Source organism: Bombus vancouverensis, chromosome 8 (genome assembly GCF_051014615.1).
Source record: "Bombus vancouverensis nearcticus chromosome 8, iyBomVanc1_principal, whole genome shotgun sequence".
NCBI classification, from domain to species: domain Eukaryota; kingdom Metazoa; phylum Arthropoda; class Insecta; order Hymenoptera; family Apidae; genus Bombus; species Bombus vancouverensis.
The window spans coordinates 15,725,805-15,748,832 of record NC_134918.1 but is presented as its reverse complement, the minus strand read 5'-3'; the positions used below and the strand labels follow the sequence as shown (position 1 = coordinate 15,748,832).

Below are 23,028 nucleotides of genomic sequence, written 5' to 3'. Positions count from 1 at the left end.
TCTTAAGAAAGTATTTATGAATGGAATTAGTATTTTATACAACAATAATTGTTAAAAAAGTAATCAATAATTCTTAATTATGAAATATTATAGTTATCTATTTTTTAACACCGAAACCAAAGTTATTTAATTTTATATATTTTTCAATAAATTAAATATTGTATGGGGACATTTTTTAGGAACGAAAACACTATTACGATACAATTATACAACAGCCAATAAAAACCGTATTGAGGAAACTTACTACATAGAAGTGATAATCTGTCAAATAATGCTTGCAACTGTCAAGTTTTACACATATCTATACATATTTGACAATGTTTGTTGCTTTAAAAATTACATACATATAATTCTGCAAATATATGTACTGTTTTTATGTGTACCAAATGAAATTGAACAGTTTTTGTACCTAAATTGAAAGAATATATACGAAATTTTACTTTCTCTTTTTTAATTTTTAAAAGACATCAAACCAGAAAGTAATCTATGAATTTAGGCGTGTTTAATAGAGTTAATCTTAAGGTAATGGCGTAATACTTTTTTTTTGTATTATTATAATATTTATTACAATAATTTTTCTATTATTATAATATTCTAATTATTATATCTATGTAGGATACCCAAGGAGGAATGTATTCCGAATGGGCTTCTCTAAGTGTTTTAATTCAACAAGGCTCAGAAGAAAGTCAAAGTGTCCTAGAAAAGTTTTCTCCTGGAGCAGGAAAAGAAGTTGCTTTATCTATTGTACGTCAGTTGGCTGCAAATCTTGGCATTACACAAGCAGCTGAGCCTAGTCCATTATGCACAGATAAGGAAGTACAATGGTGTATGGAAGTAATATGTTTTGGACTATCCTTACCTTTGGCTGAGCATGATACTGTTAGAGATTGTGTTAATGTATATTGTGAGTGGTTGTCTGCACTATATTCTACACCGAAGATATGTGTACCTAGACCAATCATAGATGATCCTAATTTCTATGCCAGAAAAATAATCAGCCATTTTCATAATTTATTTGTTCCACGAAAAGGAGAAGGTAAAATAAATCACTGTAATAAAATAAATCACCTTTTTCATATTTTCCTTTTGTTTTTTATATGTTTTTATAATACATAATGTGAATTTCTAACTCCAAAAAAGTTTAGTATTAATTAAATTATTAATTTAGCATGTTGGATATATTTTTATCTAACAGTTATTATCTTTTCCTTTGTAGTCTGGCCATTTTTATATCAGGATCTAGGTAATTTTGTAACTAAAATAACCACATTACATGAAGGACTAAATATAAAGAAGTTACATTTTAATGATAGTTATAAATACTTAATGATTGTAAAATATTAAATATTATTTACAGGAACAGATACAATTAATAGGCAAGCTGTTTTATGTCATAGAGTACTTAGAACATTGCAACAAATTGCAAGAGGACCTGCCACTTTAGAAAGAGAAACCTGGGAGAGTTTATTATTATTTCTTATTGGTATTAATGATGCACTTTTAGCTCCTCCAGCAACAAGAGAAGATGCTGGAGAGCAGTTATGTGAAAGAGTTCTAGGTGTATTGTTAGAGGTATTATGTTTTTGTAAGAAAAATGTTGTTATTGAATAAGCAGTTTATAACAAGCTAATAATTATATAAAAATGCTTTTAGGTATGGTTAGTGGCATGTGAACGCAATTTTCCATCACCACCATTATGGCGCACATTAAGAGAGTCATGTCTTCGTTGGCGACACAGATTAGCATTGGTAGAACAATGGAATCGTGTTTGCCTTGCTCTTACAGCAAGGCTCTTGCAAATTATGTATGGTCCAATGTTCCCAGAATTAAAAATAAGTTAGTTATTTCAATTTATAATTTATTATTATATACATAATTATATTGTTCTTCACATAAGTAATTTATATCGTTATTAGACATGTAAATAATATACTTAGGTGAAGAAGATTCTCAACTTGTGCCACCTACAATGTCAGATGAAGCAGTGGCTCAAGCATGGTATAGATTGTTGCGAACTATAGGTGATCCTGTTGATCTATGCAGACCCGCTGTTATTTCACAGACTCAAGCATTTTTACAGTATGCTATTGCAAGTCCAAATGTAATAGATCCGTGTCAACATCCATGTTTACAGAGCTTGCCACAAATATTTTTAAAAGCCATTAAAGGTATAGCTGGACAAGTGGATGCTTTCCTTGGTAAGTACATATCTATATAATTGAATTATGTAAAGTTCTGTAATATCCAAATATAACTGATATCACACTTTTTTGGGGATCATATATATGCAAGTTATAAATTGTATATTGTACAAAAAAATTAAGATGATCTGTTTCAACACTTTTCCTATTTACTTTGAAATACCTATAATAGGATATGGAGTTTCCAACTTGCTTTGTTGGTGATGGTTGCACGCAGTCACAAATGTTTTAGGAGTTTCACAGGCATGTTGCTGGGAAGAATGTTGTGTATCTACCATCACATGTGGATCTGCTAGCACTGGAAGTGGAGGTGTAGGATGGGATAAATCAAGTAGTAAGGATATGACACAACCTTCTCCTACACCTCCAACGCAACGCAGACTTGCCAAAAGTTTCAGTGTAACGCCTTCTGCAGTGACTAAGGGTATTCAGCACTTATCTTTCGGTGTTTTATATTTATACACATGTCTTCTAAAATTGTATATATTTTTATCAAATATTTCTTTATATTTCTTCTCTCTCTCCTTTCCTATTTTGGAGAAATGTTACATTCTAAAAACAAACTGTTAGAAAAATATATTAAATTATCATTTATATTTTATAATTGTTTCCTATTATAGGAATTCCAAAAGCTTCCTTGATTGGTTTAACAACAAGTCGTGTGTCAAGTACACCACCTATGTTGATATCTAATTCAGGACCATCTTCAGCTTCAAGTACAACATGTAAGATGTAATAAATTATTTTTATTCAATAACAATTTTATTTAGAACATTATAAAATCCTTATATTTATAGCTATGACTTCATTAGTCCAAGACATTAGACCTCCTTTAGCTCCAGGGCGGCCAAAATGTAACAGTATATTACATCTTTTTGGTGAATGGTTATTCGAAGCTGCATTTATAGGTACTGATGGATGGTCACAAAATTTACCACGTAAGCATTATTCGATGCAATGTTCAATTTGATTAAGTAATATAAACATTAATGTTCTCAATAAACAGAACCATCAGGTGCATCAAAACGTCCATCTTCCGTACTTGTTGAGGGTCCTAGTTCTTTGCAAGAAACTGTTAATGATGTTCCACCAGCTCTTTGCATAGATCGTTATGAATCCGGAAGAGCAGAAGCTTTGGGAGCACTATGTCGAATATTTTGTGCTAAAAAGACCGGAGAAGAAATTTTACCTATTTATCTAGCTAGATTTTATCAAGCAATGAATCATGGTCTTAAAGTTGACGAGGTAATAAATTATTCGTTATAATTTTACACATATAACATTTGTAAAAATATATATAATCCGTATTTAAACCTTGTTTACAGTCCCGAGAATGCGGTGAAACGTTAGCAAGTATTCTTTTGAATTCTGCTGATTTATTTCGTCTAGATCTAAATGGTGTACAAGTATTAGTGCCTGCAGTAATATCGGCTTTAGAAACTGTACTTCCAGAAAAAGATTTAAAACTTAAATCTAATGTTGTATCAAAACCGGACTTACGAAGAGCCTCAATACATTTGTTAATATCAACGCTGGCGTTACCTCTACACTTTCAAGTAACTAATATATATAAAATATTTGTTTTATTATAATAATACAATTGTAAATTAAATAATTTCATACAATTTATACAATTTTTATCTTACAGAACCTTACTATCAAGGAACTTCCAACATTTCTAAGTTCGATGGTTACTGACAAAAATCATGTAACGTTTGCACAGTTAAAATCGAGACTTATGAATTTGCTTATAAACGCATTACAAGTTGAAACTGATTCTCAGAATACTCATATGTTGCTAGGTAATATTGCTTCAATATTTAATATACTACAATTTTTTATAATTTATTTTCCTTTTTAGGCGCTCTTCTGTTAAGTGTACAAGACTCTGCAGCAGCAGAAGAAGTTGAGCAAGTCACACAACCTGACGCTCTGGCACATGATTCTGCCGTAAATTTATTATCATCAGGTTTGTTATTTCGTGTATTACTTAAATGGTATTAAGTTGTATCTATACATACTGAAATTCTTAACATTTTTAAAGAATTATTCTAATGTTAAAATTCGAAAGGTAATTCCAAATTACATTATTCCAGTAATAATAACTGGAACTAATATTTCATTATTCGAGATGGCAACTTATTAACATTTATCAGTTGCTTGTAAATTAAAATTGAATTTTGCTTTATATCCAATGCAAGATCATAATGCTTAACATTACTTTCTTGTATTTGCTTTGTACGTGCTTCTGTAAGATGTCATTCATTTTTATTATTATAAGTTATGTTTTGTTATGCATTCATCATTGTACTGTTTCATCATTGCTTAATAGTCACCAGTGATTCTGCCAGTCAAATAAGTATATCCAGTGACCAACGCTCGCTCGGTGACACCTCTGATATTACAACTCTTCAAGAGGAATGTGTTGCATTTGGTAAATACAAGTATTTTTTATATTAGTTTTGTGTTTAATTATCGTGCATATAAGAAATGTTGTGAAATATCATCTATTTTTATTTCGATGTTTTTGTTATACATTGAAGCTTTCTTTGGATAACATTATGCAAAAGCTTGCATTTCAAAAGATTTGTAACATATATTGTACATAGTATTTTGAAAATTAGTTAAATTCGTACGTTTTTTATAATTAAATATATGGATTACTGTTACAGATTCAGCTCATGCTCTTTTTGTAAGAGCTACGTATTTAGTTTGTCACAGATTAATATCATCATGGAAGACAGATTTAAATATTTCTCTAGCTGCTCTTGAGATATTATCAGGATTAGCTAGAACACGTATTCGTGAAACAGGTAAATTATAAAATTTATCAAAATATATAATAGTATTTTTTGATTTAGGAAATATGCCAACTCATATAATTTTAAATATTTTATACGCAGCAAGGAAATTAACAGGTTGAATTATATTATATGATACAGTTTATAGTTTAAAATTTAATTACAAAATACTATATTTTTAATAAACATTGCAGATGCTTTAGAATGTAAACGGGCTGTGAAATGGCTCTGTGACTACATTGCATATCAATGTTGGCGTCCACCACCAGCTCATTCTAAAGATCTTCATTCTTCTATTGTTGCTGCATTTAGTTGTTTAAAAACTTGGCTCACTGCTCATTCACAACTATTACAAGTTATTAATTTATTTATATCTAATTGCAACAGACGTTAGCATTGCAACAAATTTATACTTACAATTAGAATCATTCTTTTAGGATAAGGATTGCTTAACAACAGTTCTGGAAGTAGTCGAACTTGGTGTGTCAGGAACAAAAAGTGTAGGAAAACCTGGTGAACCCATTAAAATGAAAGATGAGAAAGAATTAAAACCAGCATCTATGCGTGTTAGAGACGCTGCTGACGCGCTTCTTACCGTCATTTTAGAACAAGTATATTAGGCAATGTTATGATTGACAAATAATATATTTATGAAAGTATTTTAAGTAAATTTATTTGTTTACAGGTTGGTTATTTCCCTAGTGCATGTGGAGCACAATCATTGTCATCTTTACTAGATGAAGTATCACTTCTCCGACATTGTAATAGTTGGACTGGGGGTCGAGTTCCACGTCAAGCAGCAGTTGAAAGATTTCGATATTTTGTTGCAGAAAATGCTACTATATTAGCATTATTAGAAGAACCACTTGGAAATGATCAAGATCCACAACCTACTGTAACTGTATTAATACGTGGTCCATTTGGAAGACATGCTTGGACGATGCAGCTTCGACATTTACCAAGACATAGATCTAGTATAAGAAGTGTAAATACAAATCCAGGTCGACCACTGCCATTAGCTGAAGCTGCTCCACGAACAGATTACAAACCTAAATTTTTTCCTGATAATGTAGATCGAATTCCACATTGTAAAGTGTATGTTAAATTTCATCAACGTATTTTAATTCAATTAAAAATATCAAAAAATGGGATTTTATTGAAACACCCCAATTTTTATTTAGGGATGAATCTATTCCAAGTTTAGAAGCAGTTATGAATGATAATGATGTAATCAGAAATGAACATCAAATTTTGACACAATTGTTAGAACGTCAAATGAATATTGAAACAAAATATTGTGATGGAAATGATAAAGTTTCAGAGGAAAAGACAGAAGAATGTGCACCACCTCACATTTGCCACGAATTTCAAACTGCACGTCTGTTTCTAAGTCATTTTGGTTTTTTAAATATCGAACCTAAAGAAAACAATGAATCTAGAAACAGTGGCCTTACTGCTTTAGATCCAACCATTCCAGGATTTTATTTAGACTTAGAAACTTTAGATAACATTAGTCCAAGAACATGTGATACTGTTTACATTTTTTATGTAAAAGCTGGTCAAAAAACTTCTACAGAAATATTATCTAACGTGGTAATTACATTTTTTATTTTAGAATACTTTATCACTGTATATTTACATCTATGTAAAGTAGTTTTATTTTTATAGTTACATGAATCGAATGTATCATCGAATTTCTTAGAATTCTTAAATTCTCTTGGCTGGCCAGTTTCTGTATCAACACATGCCGGTTGGACTGGACATATTTCTACTTCATGGAGAGTAACACCACAATTGAATGTACCACAACCAGCTCATAGTGATCATGGTGGAGCTCTTTATAATGGCGATACTCATGTACTTTATTGGGCAGATGTTAGCTCAGAAATTGCATTTGTTGTACCCACTCAGTTAAACAATATGGTAAATTCGGACTCACTGGAGGAAACAAGTTATGGTAGTGATATCAGTTCTAATCAAGGTACAACTTAAAACGAATGACAATGTATTAAAGAAAATAATATTATATTATGTGAACGAATTATACAATAATTAATAATTGCAGTTTGGTTTGAAAGAAGCATTAGTGAAAGTACTTCACCTCGAAATAGTGGGACAGGACAGAATACAATGCAAAACTCGCGAACAATGTCACTTGATTTAGAAAAACAACCACCTAGTTTAACAGGATCTAATTCCTGTACCTCTTCTAATGTGGATTTAGTAAAACCAAGAAAAACAGCTAAACAAGTTTTACCTGTACAAACTGACATTAAAATTATGGTTGTTTGGCTAGAGAGTTTAGAGGATTTTGCTCAATTTCCAATTAGTATTATCACTTAAATAAAGATATTTATTTATTTTAATCAAATAAAGGAAATTTTATAATCCCATTTTATGTGCAGGTGATCTTCTTCCTTGTACTTATAGCGGTCTTGAACAATCAAGAGTCATTCAAGTATCAGATGTACAAGTAATTTTTCTCCAAGCTCTCAGTAGTGGATTAATGAGAGTCAGATTGCAAGGTCCAGTTTCTAGAATTAATTTGGCCACTCCACTAATAGATGGAATGGTTGTATCTAGAAGGGTATTGGGAACACTTGTTAGACAAACAGCATTAAATATGGGACGTAGGAAAAGGCTTGACAATGATAGGTATATAAAATTATAATTATAGTTTGGTCATATTAATATGTACAATATTTATAATATTTTACAGTTACCACCCACCACATGTACGTAGACGTTTGAAGATTCAAGAAATGGTACAAAAATATAAGAAAAATTTAACCGAACCAGAGCTACTAACACTTTTATTTAGTAGTACCCAAACTTATCAAATTTAATAAAATTAATATAAATTAAATTCACATCAAATTACATATATAATAAAGATATATTTCTGAATAATAAATATACATTACCATAGAATGATAAATTTAATTTTCCCATACTTTGTAATTTAGAATATAACTGTTTATTACACATGTATAATATTCAATATTTACATCATATTAAATCATGATCATATAATATTCATTATATAATATTATCATATATAATATAAAATATAACACATTCAAAATTAATATAGGAGGATTTTGGTTATATGAATAAAATTTTAGTAATGCCTGATTAACTGAACTTTAACTGAGCTCCTATTATTTGAACTACCACCGAGACTCAATCTACTTATATGAACATGGAATTATTTTAACAATAAGGTTGAAACAGTAGGGACTGTAGGGATACGTGTTATATGATATAAATTGGCAACATTATTATGCATTTAAAAGTACATGTTTCATGGAATCTCTTATATAAGCATGATCTATCGACTGAACGAAAAATCATAGCTGTTGGAGAGAAATAGGTGGACTCTTATTATATGAACAACCTAGTTATATGAACTAATTCGTTCCGTGACAGATTCATATAAACAGGGTTCTATTGTACTTATTTATAATATACAAGATGTTTCTTTTATCTTGAAAAATTAAAGTACCTCGTAAGTGATTGGTTCCAACAAAAAAAATTCTTTTTACAATTATTGTTTGATGCGAAGGGCACGTCATGTGTTGCAAATTATATTTTTACAGGTCGGATGATGTGGGGAGACATTAAGGTCAACTTCATTTTTTTAAATGGGACTATATATTTTTTAATACATTAATCGATTTATCTCGGCATTAGCTATAAAAAGGTATTAACCTATTTATATCGAAAAACTACTAGTTTAGCAGATATTTTAACTTTAATTTCTCAAATTTAACGTATGAAAGACAAGGAAAGCGCGAGGCGGTATTTACGTTTTCTTTGTATATTTCATTTGATAATTTAAAGTGAAAATATCTGCTACAGTAAAGAGGAAATGCCAAACTAACATTTTTCAACACAAGAGGTTAACTCTTTTTTATAGAGAATGCCAAGATGGTTCGATCAATGTATGTATTAAAAGATATATATGGTTCCATTTAAAAAAATGAAGTTGACCTTAATATCCCCCCACTATTGGATCTGCAAAAAGATAGATTGCATCACATAATGTGCCCTTTCATAGTAAATAACATTTGTTTTAAAAAATATTTTTTATAAGATTAATGCCTTACGAGATATTTCGATTTTTTTAAATAAAGGAAACGCCCTGTAGATATGTAGCAATTAAAATATTTGAATCATTGAAAATATGTTATGTAACTTGTACAACAATGTTGGCTTTCTAATTATAAGACAAAATATATTTATTAATAATGTTTATAATTGTAAAAAAAATAACTATATAAGACAAATACTGCACAATTACATACTCACATCATTTTTTCTTCCTTTGCTTTTTATATCTATATTAATGTTACAGTTATATAAAATGTTTTCCAACTATGTTAAATATAAAGTAATATACTACAGCCAATTAAGAATTAGGTTCCTATAAAATTGTTTTATCAATATACGTATAAAAAATATTATATTGTATCATTGCTTAAGATATTATTAAATTTTAATAGAAATAGACATGAATAATCAAAAGCAAATCAAGCGATTAGTAGAAGTGTATTTACACATACATTGCGTTATTATCTTTTATATCAGTACGCTAAATATAGCTGCGTCATTCTGTGACTTTGCACATTATGTAGTATCGTACACGTACATTGTTATACAATTTAGTGTGATCTTATGAAATACAAAGTAAGAAACTCCTGGTATACAGTTACCGTTTAAAATCGAAATTAAAAATCTTGTATACAATCAATCGTTATCTCAATAGACATTGTCAAATATTGATAGAATATTAATCTTTGGTATCGTATAGCTTAAGTAGATATCACACCTTCGGAAAAGCTTTATATCACGGACACTTTTTCGTATATGGAAATCAAACCATAAATAATCTTTATTTTGTTCTTTCGTAATAGTAAAATGTAAAGTACAATTTTTCATTTAATTTTTTTTAGTTGCTCTGTTAGATGAAGAACTAGGATATGAAACATAAAAATTGACGTAATTTATATTTGATCTGAAAACTTATTTTGATTAAAAGAAGTGTTAAAACTTATGTTGATTAAAAGAAGTGATTAAAAGAACCTTTCATACATACCACAATACAGCATATATCAAGAAATATGGCAATGAAAAATAATTACATAATTCGTTATATCTCATGACAAATCAGAAAAATAAGCATAAAAATACAAGATACGCAGGTATTTTTAACTTTAAAAAGGGATATATACTTGCACATGTGAATGTAAAATCGTAATGAAAATAAAGAACTAGATATACATCTTTAAAAGAAATAAAATATCTAGAAATTCTTATACTTTAATAAAAAGTTATGTTACATTTTAAATATATTGTTTTATTAATAACATATAAATTACTTATGATACATTTTAAAAGTTTCTATTATTCTCATTTTATCGAGTTTTCCATTTTCGGTTTTACAAACAATTCTATCTTTTTAAAAGTTGAACCGTTATTTCAGAATTTTGCGCATGTAATGTAAGCGATGACGTAATGCATCTTGATTGGGCAAATAAGCCAATGTTAAAATGTGAATCGGTCTCTATTCAGACACAGTTTACGTTTGTTTGAGAAAGTGAGCGGATAGTTGTGTACCAATTAGTTTTAGATAGATATATAAGGTAATATACATATAATGTAATTGTATATTTCTTCAATTGAACGCCTTCTAGTTGAGTAAGATCATTTATTGAAATTAACTGATATCTGTGTGTAGTGTAAAACACTTTATCTTGCTCAAGAAACCTATAAAAGGGTACCGATAAGTGTAATTCGGGTATATAACTGAAGAAAAAACCTATGAAGTAGCAAATGTATTTTTATGAAAGATCATACTATGGATCAATTTTGCGGTACTGACTTTTGGGTAAGAATTCTACTTGTACCTTCGATATGTTTTTGTTTTATTTGTATTATAAGATTTTTAAATTAAACTATAGATTATATATGATATTTGAAAATATAATATTATGTTTAATATTAAAGAATAGAGATATTAAAACATATTACTTGTATTGTTTTAGTAGTATTTAACAAATTTCAAAACGAAATATAATAATGTAATTTTGTTTAAATTAAGAAAGAATTTTTGTTATAATCTATAATAATATATGTTTAATACAAATGTTATAATAATTCATATCTCCACATTTTAGAATAATAGTTTAACATGGAATACAGAAGATCCAGACATCACAGAATGTTTTCAGAAAACTGTGTTGATATGGGTGCCATGTACATTTTTATGGCTATTCTCTGGAATAGAAATTTATTATTTTTTAAACAGTAAAAGCAAAAATATCCCATATACATGGTTATTTATCTTAAAACAAATACTCATAGTAGCATTGATTATACTTAGTATTGTTGACATAGGAACAGCTATACATAGAAGTACTTATGTCAAAGTTTATAATGTTGATTATTGTACTCCAGTTATAAAAATTATTACTTTTGTAAGTATTATTAGAATATAGATTATTAAAATAGATTACACAAAAGATTAATGAATTTGAACTTACATGCTAGTAATATCATTTTTTAACATTTTTATAGATTAAGGCAGGTACTTTAGTAATATATAATAAAAAATATGGCATGCAAACCTCTGGACTGTTATATTTATTTTGGTTTCTCCTTACCATATGCGGAGTTGTTCAATATAGAAGTTTATTAAGGTTATATATAAATAACGTATGTAATAATGGGTTCAGTAAATAATCAAACAATTGATATAAATTCATTATTAATTTATTAATTCTTTTTATATCATTTTTTTAGCATGAAGTTACTTATCCATTTGTATCATACATGATATATTATCCAATAGTGGTATTTCTATTCTTATTGAACTTCTTGGTTGATGCAGAGCCTAAATATTCAGAATATCCCAACGTAAGTAAACATATATCATATTCTTAATACGTGACATTATGCATGAAATAAAACATTAAGATTTAATGCTCTATATTGTATTTATAGGTTGAAAAGCCATGTCCAGAACAAAGATCTTCGTTTCCAGCAAAAATCTTTTTTACTTGGTTTGATTCAATGGCATGGAAAGGTTTTAAAACACCCCTAGAAACTACAGATTTATGGACAATAAATCCAGAAGACACAGCTAAAGAAATTGTACCTAAATTCAACAAATATTGGAATAAAAGTGCACAAAAAAGTAACAAGTAAGTGTGATATTTATAAATATTTAATATTAGAGAATAAAAATATAGTAAAAATGAATGAATAGAATCAAATAAATTTTATCATATATTACATTAGTAATAAGATATCAATTTACTTTTGCTAACAAGAGTATTTTGGACTTACTGTAGGTAAGTTAATTAAATCGTATATATAGCTGAGCATATAAATATAAACTTAAGTTTTATCTGTTTCTAGTGTACAAAATACTAAGGCATCATTCAGAAAATCGTCTGGTCGAGTAGATTTTAATAATGAATATAAGAAAAAGACATCATCAGTTTTGCTTCCTCTTTGCAAAGCTTTTGGTGCCACATTTTTATTTGGAGCTGCACTTAAATTCGTGCAAGATATTGTAATTTTCGCTAGTCCTCAAATATTAAGGTAAGCAAATGAATTTTAATGTTCTTTATATTAAAAGTTAATTACATAAAATCATAGCTGAAAACTAATGATGCTTCTAATATAGGTTACTCATCGATTTTATTGAGAAACCCGAACCGCTATGGAAAGGCTATTTTTATGCAGTTTTACTCTTACTTACAGCTACATTTCAAACATTAGTTTTGTCTCAATATTTTCATCGTATGCTCTTAGTTGGATTACGAGTACGTACTGCGTTAATTGCAGCAATTTATCGAAAAGCATTGAGAATATCTAATTCCGCCAGAAAAGAGTCAACAGTTGGTGAAATAGTAAACTTAATGTCCGTGGATGCACAAAGATTTATGGATTTAACGGCATATATAAATATGATTTGGTCTGCACCAATGCAGATAGTTTTAGCATTATATTTTTTATGGGAAATTTTGGGGCCAGCTGTGCTTGCTGGTTTAGCTGTTCTACTTATTCTCATCCCAATAAATGTCTTAATCACTAATAGAGTTAAGACACTACAAATTAGACAAATGAAATATAAAGATGAAAGAGTTAAATTAATGAACGAAGTACTTAATGGTATAAAAGTATTAAAGCTATATGCATGGGAACCCTCATTTGAGGAACAAATACTGAAGATACGTGCAAAGGAAATTAAAGTACTTAAAGAAACAGCATATCTCAATTCTGGAATAAGTTTTATCTGGTCTTTTGCACCTTTTTTAGTAAGTTTTTAAAGATGAGTTAAGGATGAACATGATTTTTATGTTTACCTATGTTTTTATTGTTTTCTTTCATTATTTATTTACTTTTTCTTTTTTTTTTATAAACTTTGTAGGTCTCACTGGTGTCCTTTGCAACCTATGTACTTATAGATGAAAACAATCGTTTAAGTAGCAAAGTTGCTTTTGTTTCACTCAGTCTTTTTAATATCTTAAGGTTTCCACTTTCTATATTACCTATGATAATTGGTAACATGGTTCAGGTAAATAAAAATTTCTTATATTAAATTACAATGCAATCACGATTTTTCTTTTTTAATATAATGTATAATACCTAGGCTTATGTTTCCGTAAAACGTATTAATAAATTCATGAATTCAGAAGAGTTAGATCCAAATAATGTCCAGCATGATCCATCTGAATGTAAGTTTCTGATGATTTTTATATATTTGCGACTATTATGTACTGGATATATCATATATATTAATGTGATGTAGCATACACATTATTAATTGAGAATGGCACCTTTGCATGGGATTTGGAAAATATTGAAAGACCAACATTAAGAAATATCAATCTTCATGTAGAACAGGGTCAATTGATAGCTGTTGTTGGTACTGTAGGATCAGGGAAAAGTTCTCTTTTATCAGCTCTTCTTGGAGAAATGGACAAAATAAGTGGTAGAGTCAATACGAAAGTAAATACTTCATTAGATAAATGTCAAAATTTTTAATATGAAAGATTTCTTTATGTTATTATATGTTTTTTTTATAAATAGGGTTCTATAGCATTTGTGCCTCAACAAGCATGGATTCAAAATGCTTCGTTACAAGATAATGTTTTATTTGGGAAGTCAATGCACAAAAATGTATATAATCGAGTAATTGAATCATGTGCATTAAATCCAGATTTAAAAGTGCTACCTGCGGGTGATCAAACTGAAATTGGAGAAAAAGGAATAAATTTATCTGGTGGGCAAAAACAGAGAGTATCATTGGCAAGAGCAGTGTACAATGATTCCGATACTTATTTTTTGGATGATCCATTGAGTGCAGTAGATTCACATGTTGGAAAACATATATTTGAAAACGTAATTGGCCCTAGTGGTCTGCTTAGGAAGAAAACTAGAATACTTGTCACACATGGTATTACTTATTTACCTGAAGTTGATAACATCATTGTTCTTAAAGATGGTGAAATAACAGAAGTTGGAACTTACAAAGAACTTTTAGAAAAAAGAGGAGCCTTTTCTGAGTTTCTAGTGCAACATCTTCAAGAAGGTATATACCACTTTTTCTAATTTTTCTAGTTTCTTCTATTCAGTTTCTATTTAGGTATTCTATTTTGTATTAATTTTTCATTATATTTTTCATGAATCTAAGTTGGAAATCGTAAGTCAGTGAAAAAAGTAATTGCGATTCCTTTTCCTACTTCAATTTATGTGATTGTCCAGAAAATGGTTTATATTGCATTTGGCTTGTGATATTAGAGTATCAAGGATGTTAGTATTTTTTGCAATTTGCTACTATTAAAACTTATCAGCCAGCTTGTAGCATAAAGTAACCTTCACATCAATTTTGTTTCTTACTATTCTTGTAGCATAATATATTTTCTCCTTTGTTCAAAAGAGAAAGATATGCATGTAAGATTTTACTGCATGTTAAATTTGAATCAGAGACTTATTGAAATGAAGTAACTAGTGTTATAATTCTTTCTGTAATTTATTTTTGAACTATTGAAATTAACAGCCATGATTTGCTGAATGCATTCAAGGTTTTGTTATTTTAATGTAAAAGTGTATCCTATTACTATTTTCTAATTTCAAGATACTATTCAAGATATTTATCCTTTAATATGTTATGTTAGTTTATATTTTTCTGTGACAAATTTGAAATAGTACATGCTGATGGCGGATCAGAGGCAGATCTGCATGAAATTAAACAACATTTGGAATCTACAATTGGATCAAATGAACTCCAACAGAAATTAACAAGAGGTAGATCAAGAATGTCAGAAAGTCAAAGTGAATCTGGTTCAATGGTTGATAAAAGATCCTTAAATGGTTCGTTGAAAAGGTAAAATTATATTATATATTATTATATTTATATAAAATATATTTGTTATTATTTATATACATATATCTATATGTGTAGATCTTTTATTAATTTTTTAGACAGTATTCTACAAGTAGTCAGCAATCTGGTACTTACGAAAATAGCAATAAGATAAAAGAAACGAAGTTATTACCTCCAAAATCAGGAGAAAAATTAATAGAGGTGGAAAAAACTGAAACTGGAAGTGTAAGTTGTTATTTTTCTTATTTGATAAGATTATTGAAAAAAATGTAATTTTATGTATTACTTTTACTATCAAGGTTAAATGGCGAGTCTATTCTCATTACTTCAAATCCATTGGTTGGTTTTTATCAATATCGACAATTATAATGAACGCTATTTTTCAAGGATTTAATATTGGTTCAAACGCTTGGCTCAGTGTATGGTCAGACAGTAATTTAACAACTTATAATAATACAGTCGATCATGCTAAACAAAATATGTATCTTGGAGTTTATGGTGGACTTGGTCTTGGTCAAGGTATGTTCTTAAAAATTTATAATTATTTGTCTTTTGATTAGTGTTTCTTAGAATTAGAATTTTACAAATAACAATTATATAAGGTAAGATTATCTCCCAAAAATATGTAATATCCCAAGTATTTTTCAGTACAGTAATTGTCTTATTTATCATAAATTAAATATTGTTTTAAAGGCGTGTTCCTTCACAGACTACACAGTTTTAAGACAATTAAATTTTGTTGATTAATTTTAAACTGTTATAATAAAACAAAATGTGCTTGTACAAAATGCGTATGTGACTAACTGTTTGTATATAAACATTATAAAACCATTATATTTTTCTTATACATTTTGTTTGAAATTACGCAATTAAAACTAAAATACTAACGAAATCTTAAAATATTAGTGCGAGTGCGGTTTGCTGTGTTAACAGAATATTTATAAATAAAATAAAGCTTTGTAGAGATATATGTATGTTTAAATGCAATTATTTCAATTACTTTTGCTGTTCAAAATTAATTTTATAGCATTTTATCGCAATTAATATGTCGCATGTACTTATTTACTTTATTCACTGATCAATTCACATATATGTATAAGCTCATGTAATATTTATGTATAATATTTGAGCATGAAGTAGAGAGATAACAAAGCTTTTTATTACCTATCTATTATCAAAATATATAAATTTTATATGTTTTATATTTTTAAATTTTCATACTTATTATAATCCAATTGTTATTGAAACTGCAAATTTATTTATTTTTTATATACACATAAGTGTGTACTTTATATTTCTATCTAGTCAGGTTGAATTACTAATAATATTAACATGCTATATCATTTTTTCATAATAATAGAACAATGATTATTTACGTAAAAATGCACTTTGTAGTAACCAGTACTTAAACAAAGAAAATTTATCATTCAATGTTATTTTTTATACTATAATCTTTACAATCTCTTACCAATTCTGTTTGATACTACATCATTTTAGGAAGGACAGTAATGTAATACTTTATACTTTATCACAAACATAAAAATTTGACCAATCAGTATTAATGAAAAAAATTTATTAATGAAAAAATTTAAAGTAGTATCTAAAATTTGAATACGTTTGGAATATAAGAATTTGTTTAAAGAATAATAGCGATTAAAAGATGACAGTAGTAATGTGCACGTTTATTAATTAATTTATGTTACTTAGTTAATTTTGTTAGGATAAATAAAGTTAGGTAATTTTGATGTAAGGATTTATTCATGTTCTGTTAATATGCTACAATAATATCAGTATCTTTTAATTATAAATGCATCTTAATACATGTGTGACTGTAAAAAGGGACTTGCACATGGTATTAAGCAGATGGTGAGAAATAACAAAACTCGATATTATTGCTAAAAAGATTAATTTTTCATTTAAATTTATAATGTATGTGAAGTGGAAATATTGCAAGAACTGATGCAATTCTTGATATATAATCGTTAGGTTTAATGATATACCAAAGTTCTCACCAATCATTGTAGGCGTGACAGTGCTTGGAGGGGCATTAATCTTGGCAAAAGGAACAATACGCGCTTCCATGCATCTCTTCGAGAATACGTTGCAACGTGTTCTCCGGAACCCAATGTCATTTTTTGACAAAACTCCAACCGGTCGAATTCTTAATCGACTCTCTAAAGACACTGATGTCATTGATAATACGCTGCCATCCATACTGCGTTCTTGGATTACTTGCCTCTTTGGGGTATGATATTTTCAAGTTGTAAATACTGTGCTTAACAAATTCTAAATCTCATCAAAGATTATGAATTAAGTTTATATCCACTTACGCAGTGGCTATGTTTAATAATGGTTCCAATCATTTATATCTAATTGTGCTCATAAAAAAATATAAGCTTTTTAAATATAAAAAGAAATTGAAATACAAATGTTTGCATGCATATACAGATCAAAGGGTTTCATGCACTGATTATTTGAAAAAGAAAGTATTTCTATTTATTAACGTCATTATAATAGTCAGTCAATAGTTATTTTATTCACAAAAGTACATTAACTTATTGGACAAGTGTTCGTTAAAAAATGTTTGAGATTTTATTCATAATCTATATTTTCTTAATGTAAAATCTAGTAGAATTCATTCTTATATTTGGGGATAGATAAGATCTTACTTTAATTCATGATTATGTTTTCCTTAGTATAATAAAATATATTGTGTGGTGACCGTATTTTGTTAATATCTACATATATTTTGTTGGAATGTTAATATATATTTTGTTTAATCAATATCAACCACCATTTTAATGTTTAAATCTTATCATAAAAATTGTAATTAGCAATAAATGTCAACTTTAACAATCTTTTGATACAGTCACCAACAATCTATAGTATAAAAACCTACAGAGCAATAATAACATCATAATCAGTAAGGTAATGGACACAATTATACAATCAATGTTTTTATAAAAAAGTAACATTGCTTGTGCTTCAAAGTAGTACATATCTTTTGTATCAAATATGGAAACTTCTCTAAGTATGCTTGATTTGCTTGTGTATTGTTTCATTATTCATATCTGGCATGCCACACCACAGCAAACTTCACCACCTCGCATAACATAAGACAGATTAGTATTTTTAATTTTTTCATATTACAAACTTATAGTTGTTAAAAAATATAGATGAAATGAACTTCTATTTGTTTATGGATACTAGAAGTGAATAGTGCTTTCAAACCATTCTTATTATATGATAATAAATTATATTATAAACTATTTGTTTTGAATAAAACTTCAAAATAACAATGAAAAATTCATATAAAAATATTAAATGGAAAGAATTTATAGAGTGCCTTAGATTCTTAAAAATTTTGGTCATATTTGTACCATTTTATTAGAATGGTTACAATGAAAGCAAATCATGTCTGATGTTGTAGCGATGGCGAGTTTTTTCTGCGATTTGGCACCGCAACTGGGCTGCTGGCTGGCTGCTCGCCAGATGCACATAATGATGCTGCGTGCAGTGATGCGTGCTCCATTGACCTTCTTTGATACGACTCCTACTGGTCGTATTATCTCCAGGTTTGCTAAAGATGTCGACGTACTGGACACATCTCTTCCCCAACAAATTTCCGATAGCATCTATTGTTTGTTTGAGGTAATTTTTGGAAATACCTGAACCAAATTAAGATGATTGACTATAACCATTTCCATGCTATAATTCCTTAAATCATAATTCATTGGATGCTCATATACTTCTATTTCGCTAAAGGGTTGGTATTTCCTGAATAATCATCAAAAACATCTTGATCATTTAATCATTCTGCAATCTTACATCGAATGATGTATTACATTACTTCAATTATAGTTCTTTAATGAACTCTAAGTATTTAATAATGATATGTAATTTTAAATAATTTGGTGTAAAAACATTGTGTAAATTGAGATCAAGTATAATTGTGTCCCTTCCAATAAATTACTATTATAGTTTATTGTGTTAAAATTACCAAATATGAAGAGAGTATGCCTGTGTAGCAAATGGTAGAGATGCTGGTGCAAGCATTCTTTAATTGAAATGAATATAGTTTTGTACTCAATTGTGTATTAATGTCTGGAAATATAGATATGGGTGCTTCATCTAAGAACTTGCATGATCATTAACTCATAAGTTCTTTGTATCAAAGCTAGTTTCTGGTTACTATTTCATGATTATATACATGTATTTATATGTATTGATTATATGTATATGAGTGTTTGATTTTATCTTTTGTTTTTATTCTTTAAGAAATATTTTTTTCTACTGAATATTATCTTCATATTACAGGTCATAGCCACTTTAGTGGTTATAAGTTTTAGTACACCAGAATTTATAGCAGTCATAATACCAATAAGTGTAATTTATTACTTTGTTCAACGCTTATATGTTGCATCCTCAAGACAGTTGAAACGTTTAGAATCTGTTTCAAGATCTCCTATATATTCACATTTTAGTGAAACAGTTTCTGGTATGTAAAATATTTATTTTATTATTGATTTATAATTTTAGAATAATTAAGTAGCAAAAATATATAATTATGTATAGTTAATATCAGTAATTGATTTATTAGGAGCACAGATGATTAGGGCATTTGGAGTGCAAGACCGATTTATTCAAGAATCTGAAAGTAAAGTAGATTTTAATCAGATGTGCTATTACCCTAGTATAATTGCAAACAGGTATAAATTTTTCCTACAAATTTTAATGTCAAATGAATATTAAAGTTAAAATGATTATATGAAATGTGATTCATTGTTTTGTTGCAGATGGTTAGCAGTACGTTTAGAAATGGTTGGAAATTTAATTATTTTCTTTGCTGCATTGTTTGCTGTATTAGGTAGAGACACTATACAATCTGGTGTAGTTGGTTTATCAGTTAGTTATGCTTTACAAGTAAGTTATATATATAAACGAGATATGAGATATATGCACTACTCATTACTGCTTTCATTACTGAGTAATGAATAAAAATATTGATTAACTTGATTTTAAAACAAATTTTTATAAAAATTGTCACTTTAGGTTACTCAAACATTGAATTGGTTAGTACGAATGACTTCTGATGTTGAAACTAACATAGTAGCTGTAGAAAGAATAAAAGAATATGGAGAAACCCCTCAAGAAGCAGCATGGAAAAATCCAGATTATACAGTACCTAAAGATTGGCCTTTGCAAGGGCGAGTAGAATTTAAAGATTACAAAGTTCGTTATAGGGAAGGCTTAGACCTTGTTCTTCGTGGATTATCATTTTCCGTTAAGGGAGGAGAAAAGGTTGGCATCGTTGGTAGAACTGGTGCTGGGAAATCGTCTTTGACATTAGCTCTATTTAGAATAATAGAAGCAGCTGATGGAAAGATTATTATCGATGACATTGATATTACTAAATTGGGACTTCATGATCTAAGATCTAGATTGACTATTATTCCTCAAGATCCTGTATTATTCTCAGGAAGTTTAAGGATAAATTTAGATCCTTTCAGTTATTATACTGATGATGAAATTTGGCGAGCTTTGGAACATGCGCATCTTAAATCCTTTGTAAAAAGTGAATACTATTTTATTGATAAATAGTATTGAGAAATTACGTGGGAAATATAATGTCTTATTACGTTTTAGACTTGCCAAATGGTCTTTTATATGAATTATCAGAAGGTGGAGAGAATCTAAGTATAGGTCAACGACAATTAATATGTTTAGCAAGAGCATTGCTTCGGAAAACGAAAGTACTGATTCTCGATGAAGCCACAGCTTCAGTTGATTTAGAAACAGATGATTTAATTCAAACAACAATTAGACAAGAGTTCCAAGATTGCACAGTTCTTACGATAGCTCATAGACTTAATACAATTCTTGATTCAGACAGGTATGTTTTACAAGTTTGTAATATAATTTTCAAAGTAATGATTGATATTAAATAAAAAAACTTCTAATAGGGTCATTGTGCTGGATAATGGGCGCATCATGGAATATGATTCTCCAGACACATTGCTGCATAATTCGACTAGTTTGTTCAGTAGTATAGCTAAAGATGCAGGCCTTGCTACATAGATAAAATGCATATCGCAAATACTGTATAAGCAATGAAACAATGATAATTTCTAATCTATGAATATATAATAACAACAAAAGGTATAGCAATTCATTTATATAGAGAAAGGCAAGGTATGCTTAGATTTGAAAGAATCGAAAATTTTGTAGAGCATTTTTCAGTCAAATCTTACATCATTTTTAAATATTATCAAGCACAGCCCATTTGTAAAGTAGTACGGATGTCCGTTACTTAAAGTACTGCCATTTTAGCGGCACAGTTGTGCTGAGTAGCAACAATTTTTAAACACGTATATATTGTTTTAATAATTTAAATTTTGTAAGCTCAAGCTTACACAGTATATAAAATTTAAGCAACGTACAAAATACAACAGTATTGTTTAGTTATTTTTATTTCCATTAAACTTTATTATACCCATACTGCCTTATTTTTATTTTACATCACAGGAATTATATATATACAAATACGTAGCATCATTTACTTTTGCTGTTGATTTGTCTTGGTTAAAATTGTTACTCCATTCTGTACTGTTTGACAAATATGATGCATCTTCAAGCTGTGTAAATAGTATTCTCTAATATTTATGAATTTAAGACAAAATAAAAGATTACAATTTTATATAATATATGAAGGTTTTGTTTTTATTGTTTAATATTTTAATTTTTCAAATATTATAAATTATGTACGTTTTATACATACAGTATATTAATATACAAAATAATAGACTTCGCTAATGCCATGCAATCTTTAAAATGTAGTAAAGAATAATTAAATTCTGTTTCGTTCACAATTTGTCACGTTTTATGAATATTATTTATAGTATTGTACTCGATAATAATTGTATTCTTAATCTCACATTTCATTGTTTTCAATTATTTTTGATAATTACTTCGAGAGAATAAATGCTTATATGAACACAATTATAATTGATATGGTACTAAACAAAATAATACAAGAACATTCACGAATATGTAGATGTTCCTTGACCTCAAAGTAACTGTATTTTATGAATACATTATAGATATATATGTATAGCAATTTGTACTTTAAATTGTTTATAAATCTACATTACATTGACATTTTCATAGCACATTTTATACAAAAAATTAGACATTTGATTCACAAGTATTGTTGCTTCGTTTCCTGGTTATGTCAAGTCAAATTTGTTAATAAAATAATTCATTCCTTAATTTAGCAACACTAATGCTCATTTTCGAAAATCAAGTTAGATAAAAATATTTCAAAGTCAATAAATTATATAAAAATAAAGTAACTTTAACTGTTTTTCCTTTTTATTTATTTTCATAAACAAAATATTCTATTGCTGGTAATTATGACAAAATTAAATATTCGTAGAAGACACTGATTTATTAAAAACAATAATTATAATTTTGTTTAATAGCAAAGATAACTTAATTTTTAACATATTCATCATGTAAATCGTTTAAAATTCACTATTTTTTGCAAAAATATGTTACAATATTCGATACGTATATAGACAACAGTAAACACAAAATATTTGACGCAAGATTTATATTATTTATGGT

General features: G+C 28.3%; 2 protein-coding genes and 1 long non-coding RNA gene across 14 annotated transcripts; 2 read left to right on the top strand and 1 right to left on the bottom strand.

Annotated features, from left to right (window-relative positions):
• The first annotated feature begins 252 nt into the window (after window positions 1-252).
• Window positions 253-7,941, top strand: LOC117157339 (ral GTPase-activating protein subunit beta). 7 transcript variants are annotated; one of them, XM_033335333.2, is made up of 24 exons: window positions 253-522; window positions 616-1,036; window positions 1,217-1,243; window positions 1,358-1,572; window positions 1,654-1,837; window positions 1,939-2,199; window positions 2,435-2,626; window positions 2,823-2,927; window positions 3,000-3,140; window positions 3,209-3,447; window positions 3,528-3,758; window positions 3,851-4,004; window positions 4,064-4,171; window positions 4,535-4,636; window positions 4,875-5,015; window positions 5,106-5,120; window positions 5,198-5,358; window positions 5,441-5,614; window positions 5,689-6,098; window positions 6,185-6,596; window positions 6,672-6,984; window positions 7,069-7,332; window positions 7,409-7,658; window positions 7,723-7,941. In XM_033335333.2, exons 1-24 carry the CDS (start codon window positions 487-489, stop codon window positions 7,847-7,849), a joined length of 4,683 nt encoding a protein of 1,560 aa, XP_033191224.1. In that variant the 5' UTR covers window positions 253-486; the 3' UTR covers window positions 7,850-7,941. The 7 variants fall into 7 exon arrangements, with proteins under 7 accessions (XP_033191224.1, XP_076477090.1, XP_033191259.1 ...); XM_076620975.1 differs by lacking the exon at window positions 2,435-2,626; XM_033335368.2 differs by lacking the exon at window positions 4,535-4,636.
• Window positions 5,145-10,242, bottom strand: LOC143303076 (uncharacterized). Of its 4 annotated transcripts, none has more exons than XR_013059077.1 (3): window positions 10,102-10,242; window positions 5,421-10,020; window positions 5,145-5,349 (listed from the first exon to the last, which is right to left on the bottom strand). It is a non-coding gene; the product is annotated as an uncharacterized LOC143303076 (long non-coding RNA). The 4 variants fall into 4 exon arrangements; XR_013059076.1 differs by having other exon boundaries at window positions 5,421-9,978; XR_013059079.1 differs by having other exon boundaries at window positions 5,421-9,429; window positions 9,569-10,226.
• A 249-nt stretch (window positions 10,243-10,491) lies between these two features.
• MRP (Multidrug-Resistance like Protein 1) lies at window positions 10,492-22,106 on the top strand. 3 transcript variants are annotated; one of them, XM_033335448.2, is made up of 22 exons: window positions 10,492-10,648; window positions 10,744-10,893; window positions 11,183-11,482; window positions 11,583-11,720; window positions 11,808-11,921; window positions 12,009-12,208; window positions 12,426-12,611; window positions 12,697-13,330; window positions 13,444-13,590; window positions 13,666-13,750; window positions 13,825-14,024; window positions 14,106-14,607; window positions 15,225-15,402; window positions 15,501-15,627; window positions 15,702-15,921; window positions 18,833-19,053; window positions 19,720-19,900; window positions 20,003-20,111; window positions 20,199-20,325; window positions 20,455-20,977; window positions 21,049-21,295; window positions 21,366-22,106. In XM_033335448.2, exons 2-22 carry the CDS (start codon window positions 10,849-10,851, stop codon window positions 21,478-21,480), a joined length of 4,599 nt encoding a protein of 1,532 aa, XP_033191339.1. In that variant the 5' UTR covers window positions 10,492-10,648; window positions 10,744-10,848; the 3' UTR covers window positions 21,481-22,106. The 3 variants fall into 3 exon arrangements, with proteins under 3 accessions (XP_033191339.1, XP_033191330.1, XP_076477092.1); XM_033335439.2 differs by lacking the exon at window positions 18,833-19,053 and adding an exon at window positions 17,427-17,647; XM_076620977.1 differs by lacking the exons at window positions 10,492-10,648; window positions 18,833-19,053 and adding an exon at window positions 17,427-17,647 and having other exon boundaries at window positions 10,662-10,893.
• Window positions 22,107-23,028: the final 922 nt, after the last annotated feature.

Coding starts and splice junctions, on each gene's coding strand:
- MRP (XM_033335448.2), top strand. CDS start 10,849: ATGAAAGATCATACTATGGATCAATTTTGCGGTACTGACTTTTGG. Junction 15,628..15,701: donor AAAAAACTGAAACTGGAAGT/GTAAGTTGTTAT, acceptor TTTACTATCAAG/GTTAAATGGCGAGTCTATTC. Junction 19,054..19,719: donor GCATCTATTGTTTGTTTGAG/GTAATTTTTGGA, acceptor TTCATATTACAG/GTCATAGCCACTTTAGTGGT.
- LOC117157339 (XM_033335333.2), top strand. CDS start 487: ATGAATTTAGGCGTGTTTAATAGAGTTAATCTTAAG. Junction 523..615: donor TTAATAGAGTTAATCTTAAG/GTAATGGCGTAA, acceptor ATATCTATGTAG/GATACCCAAGGAGGAATGTA. Junction 1,573..1,653: donor TTCTAGGTGTATTGTTAGAG/GTATTATGTTTT, acceptor AAATGCTTTTAG/GTATGGTTAGTGGCATGTGA.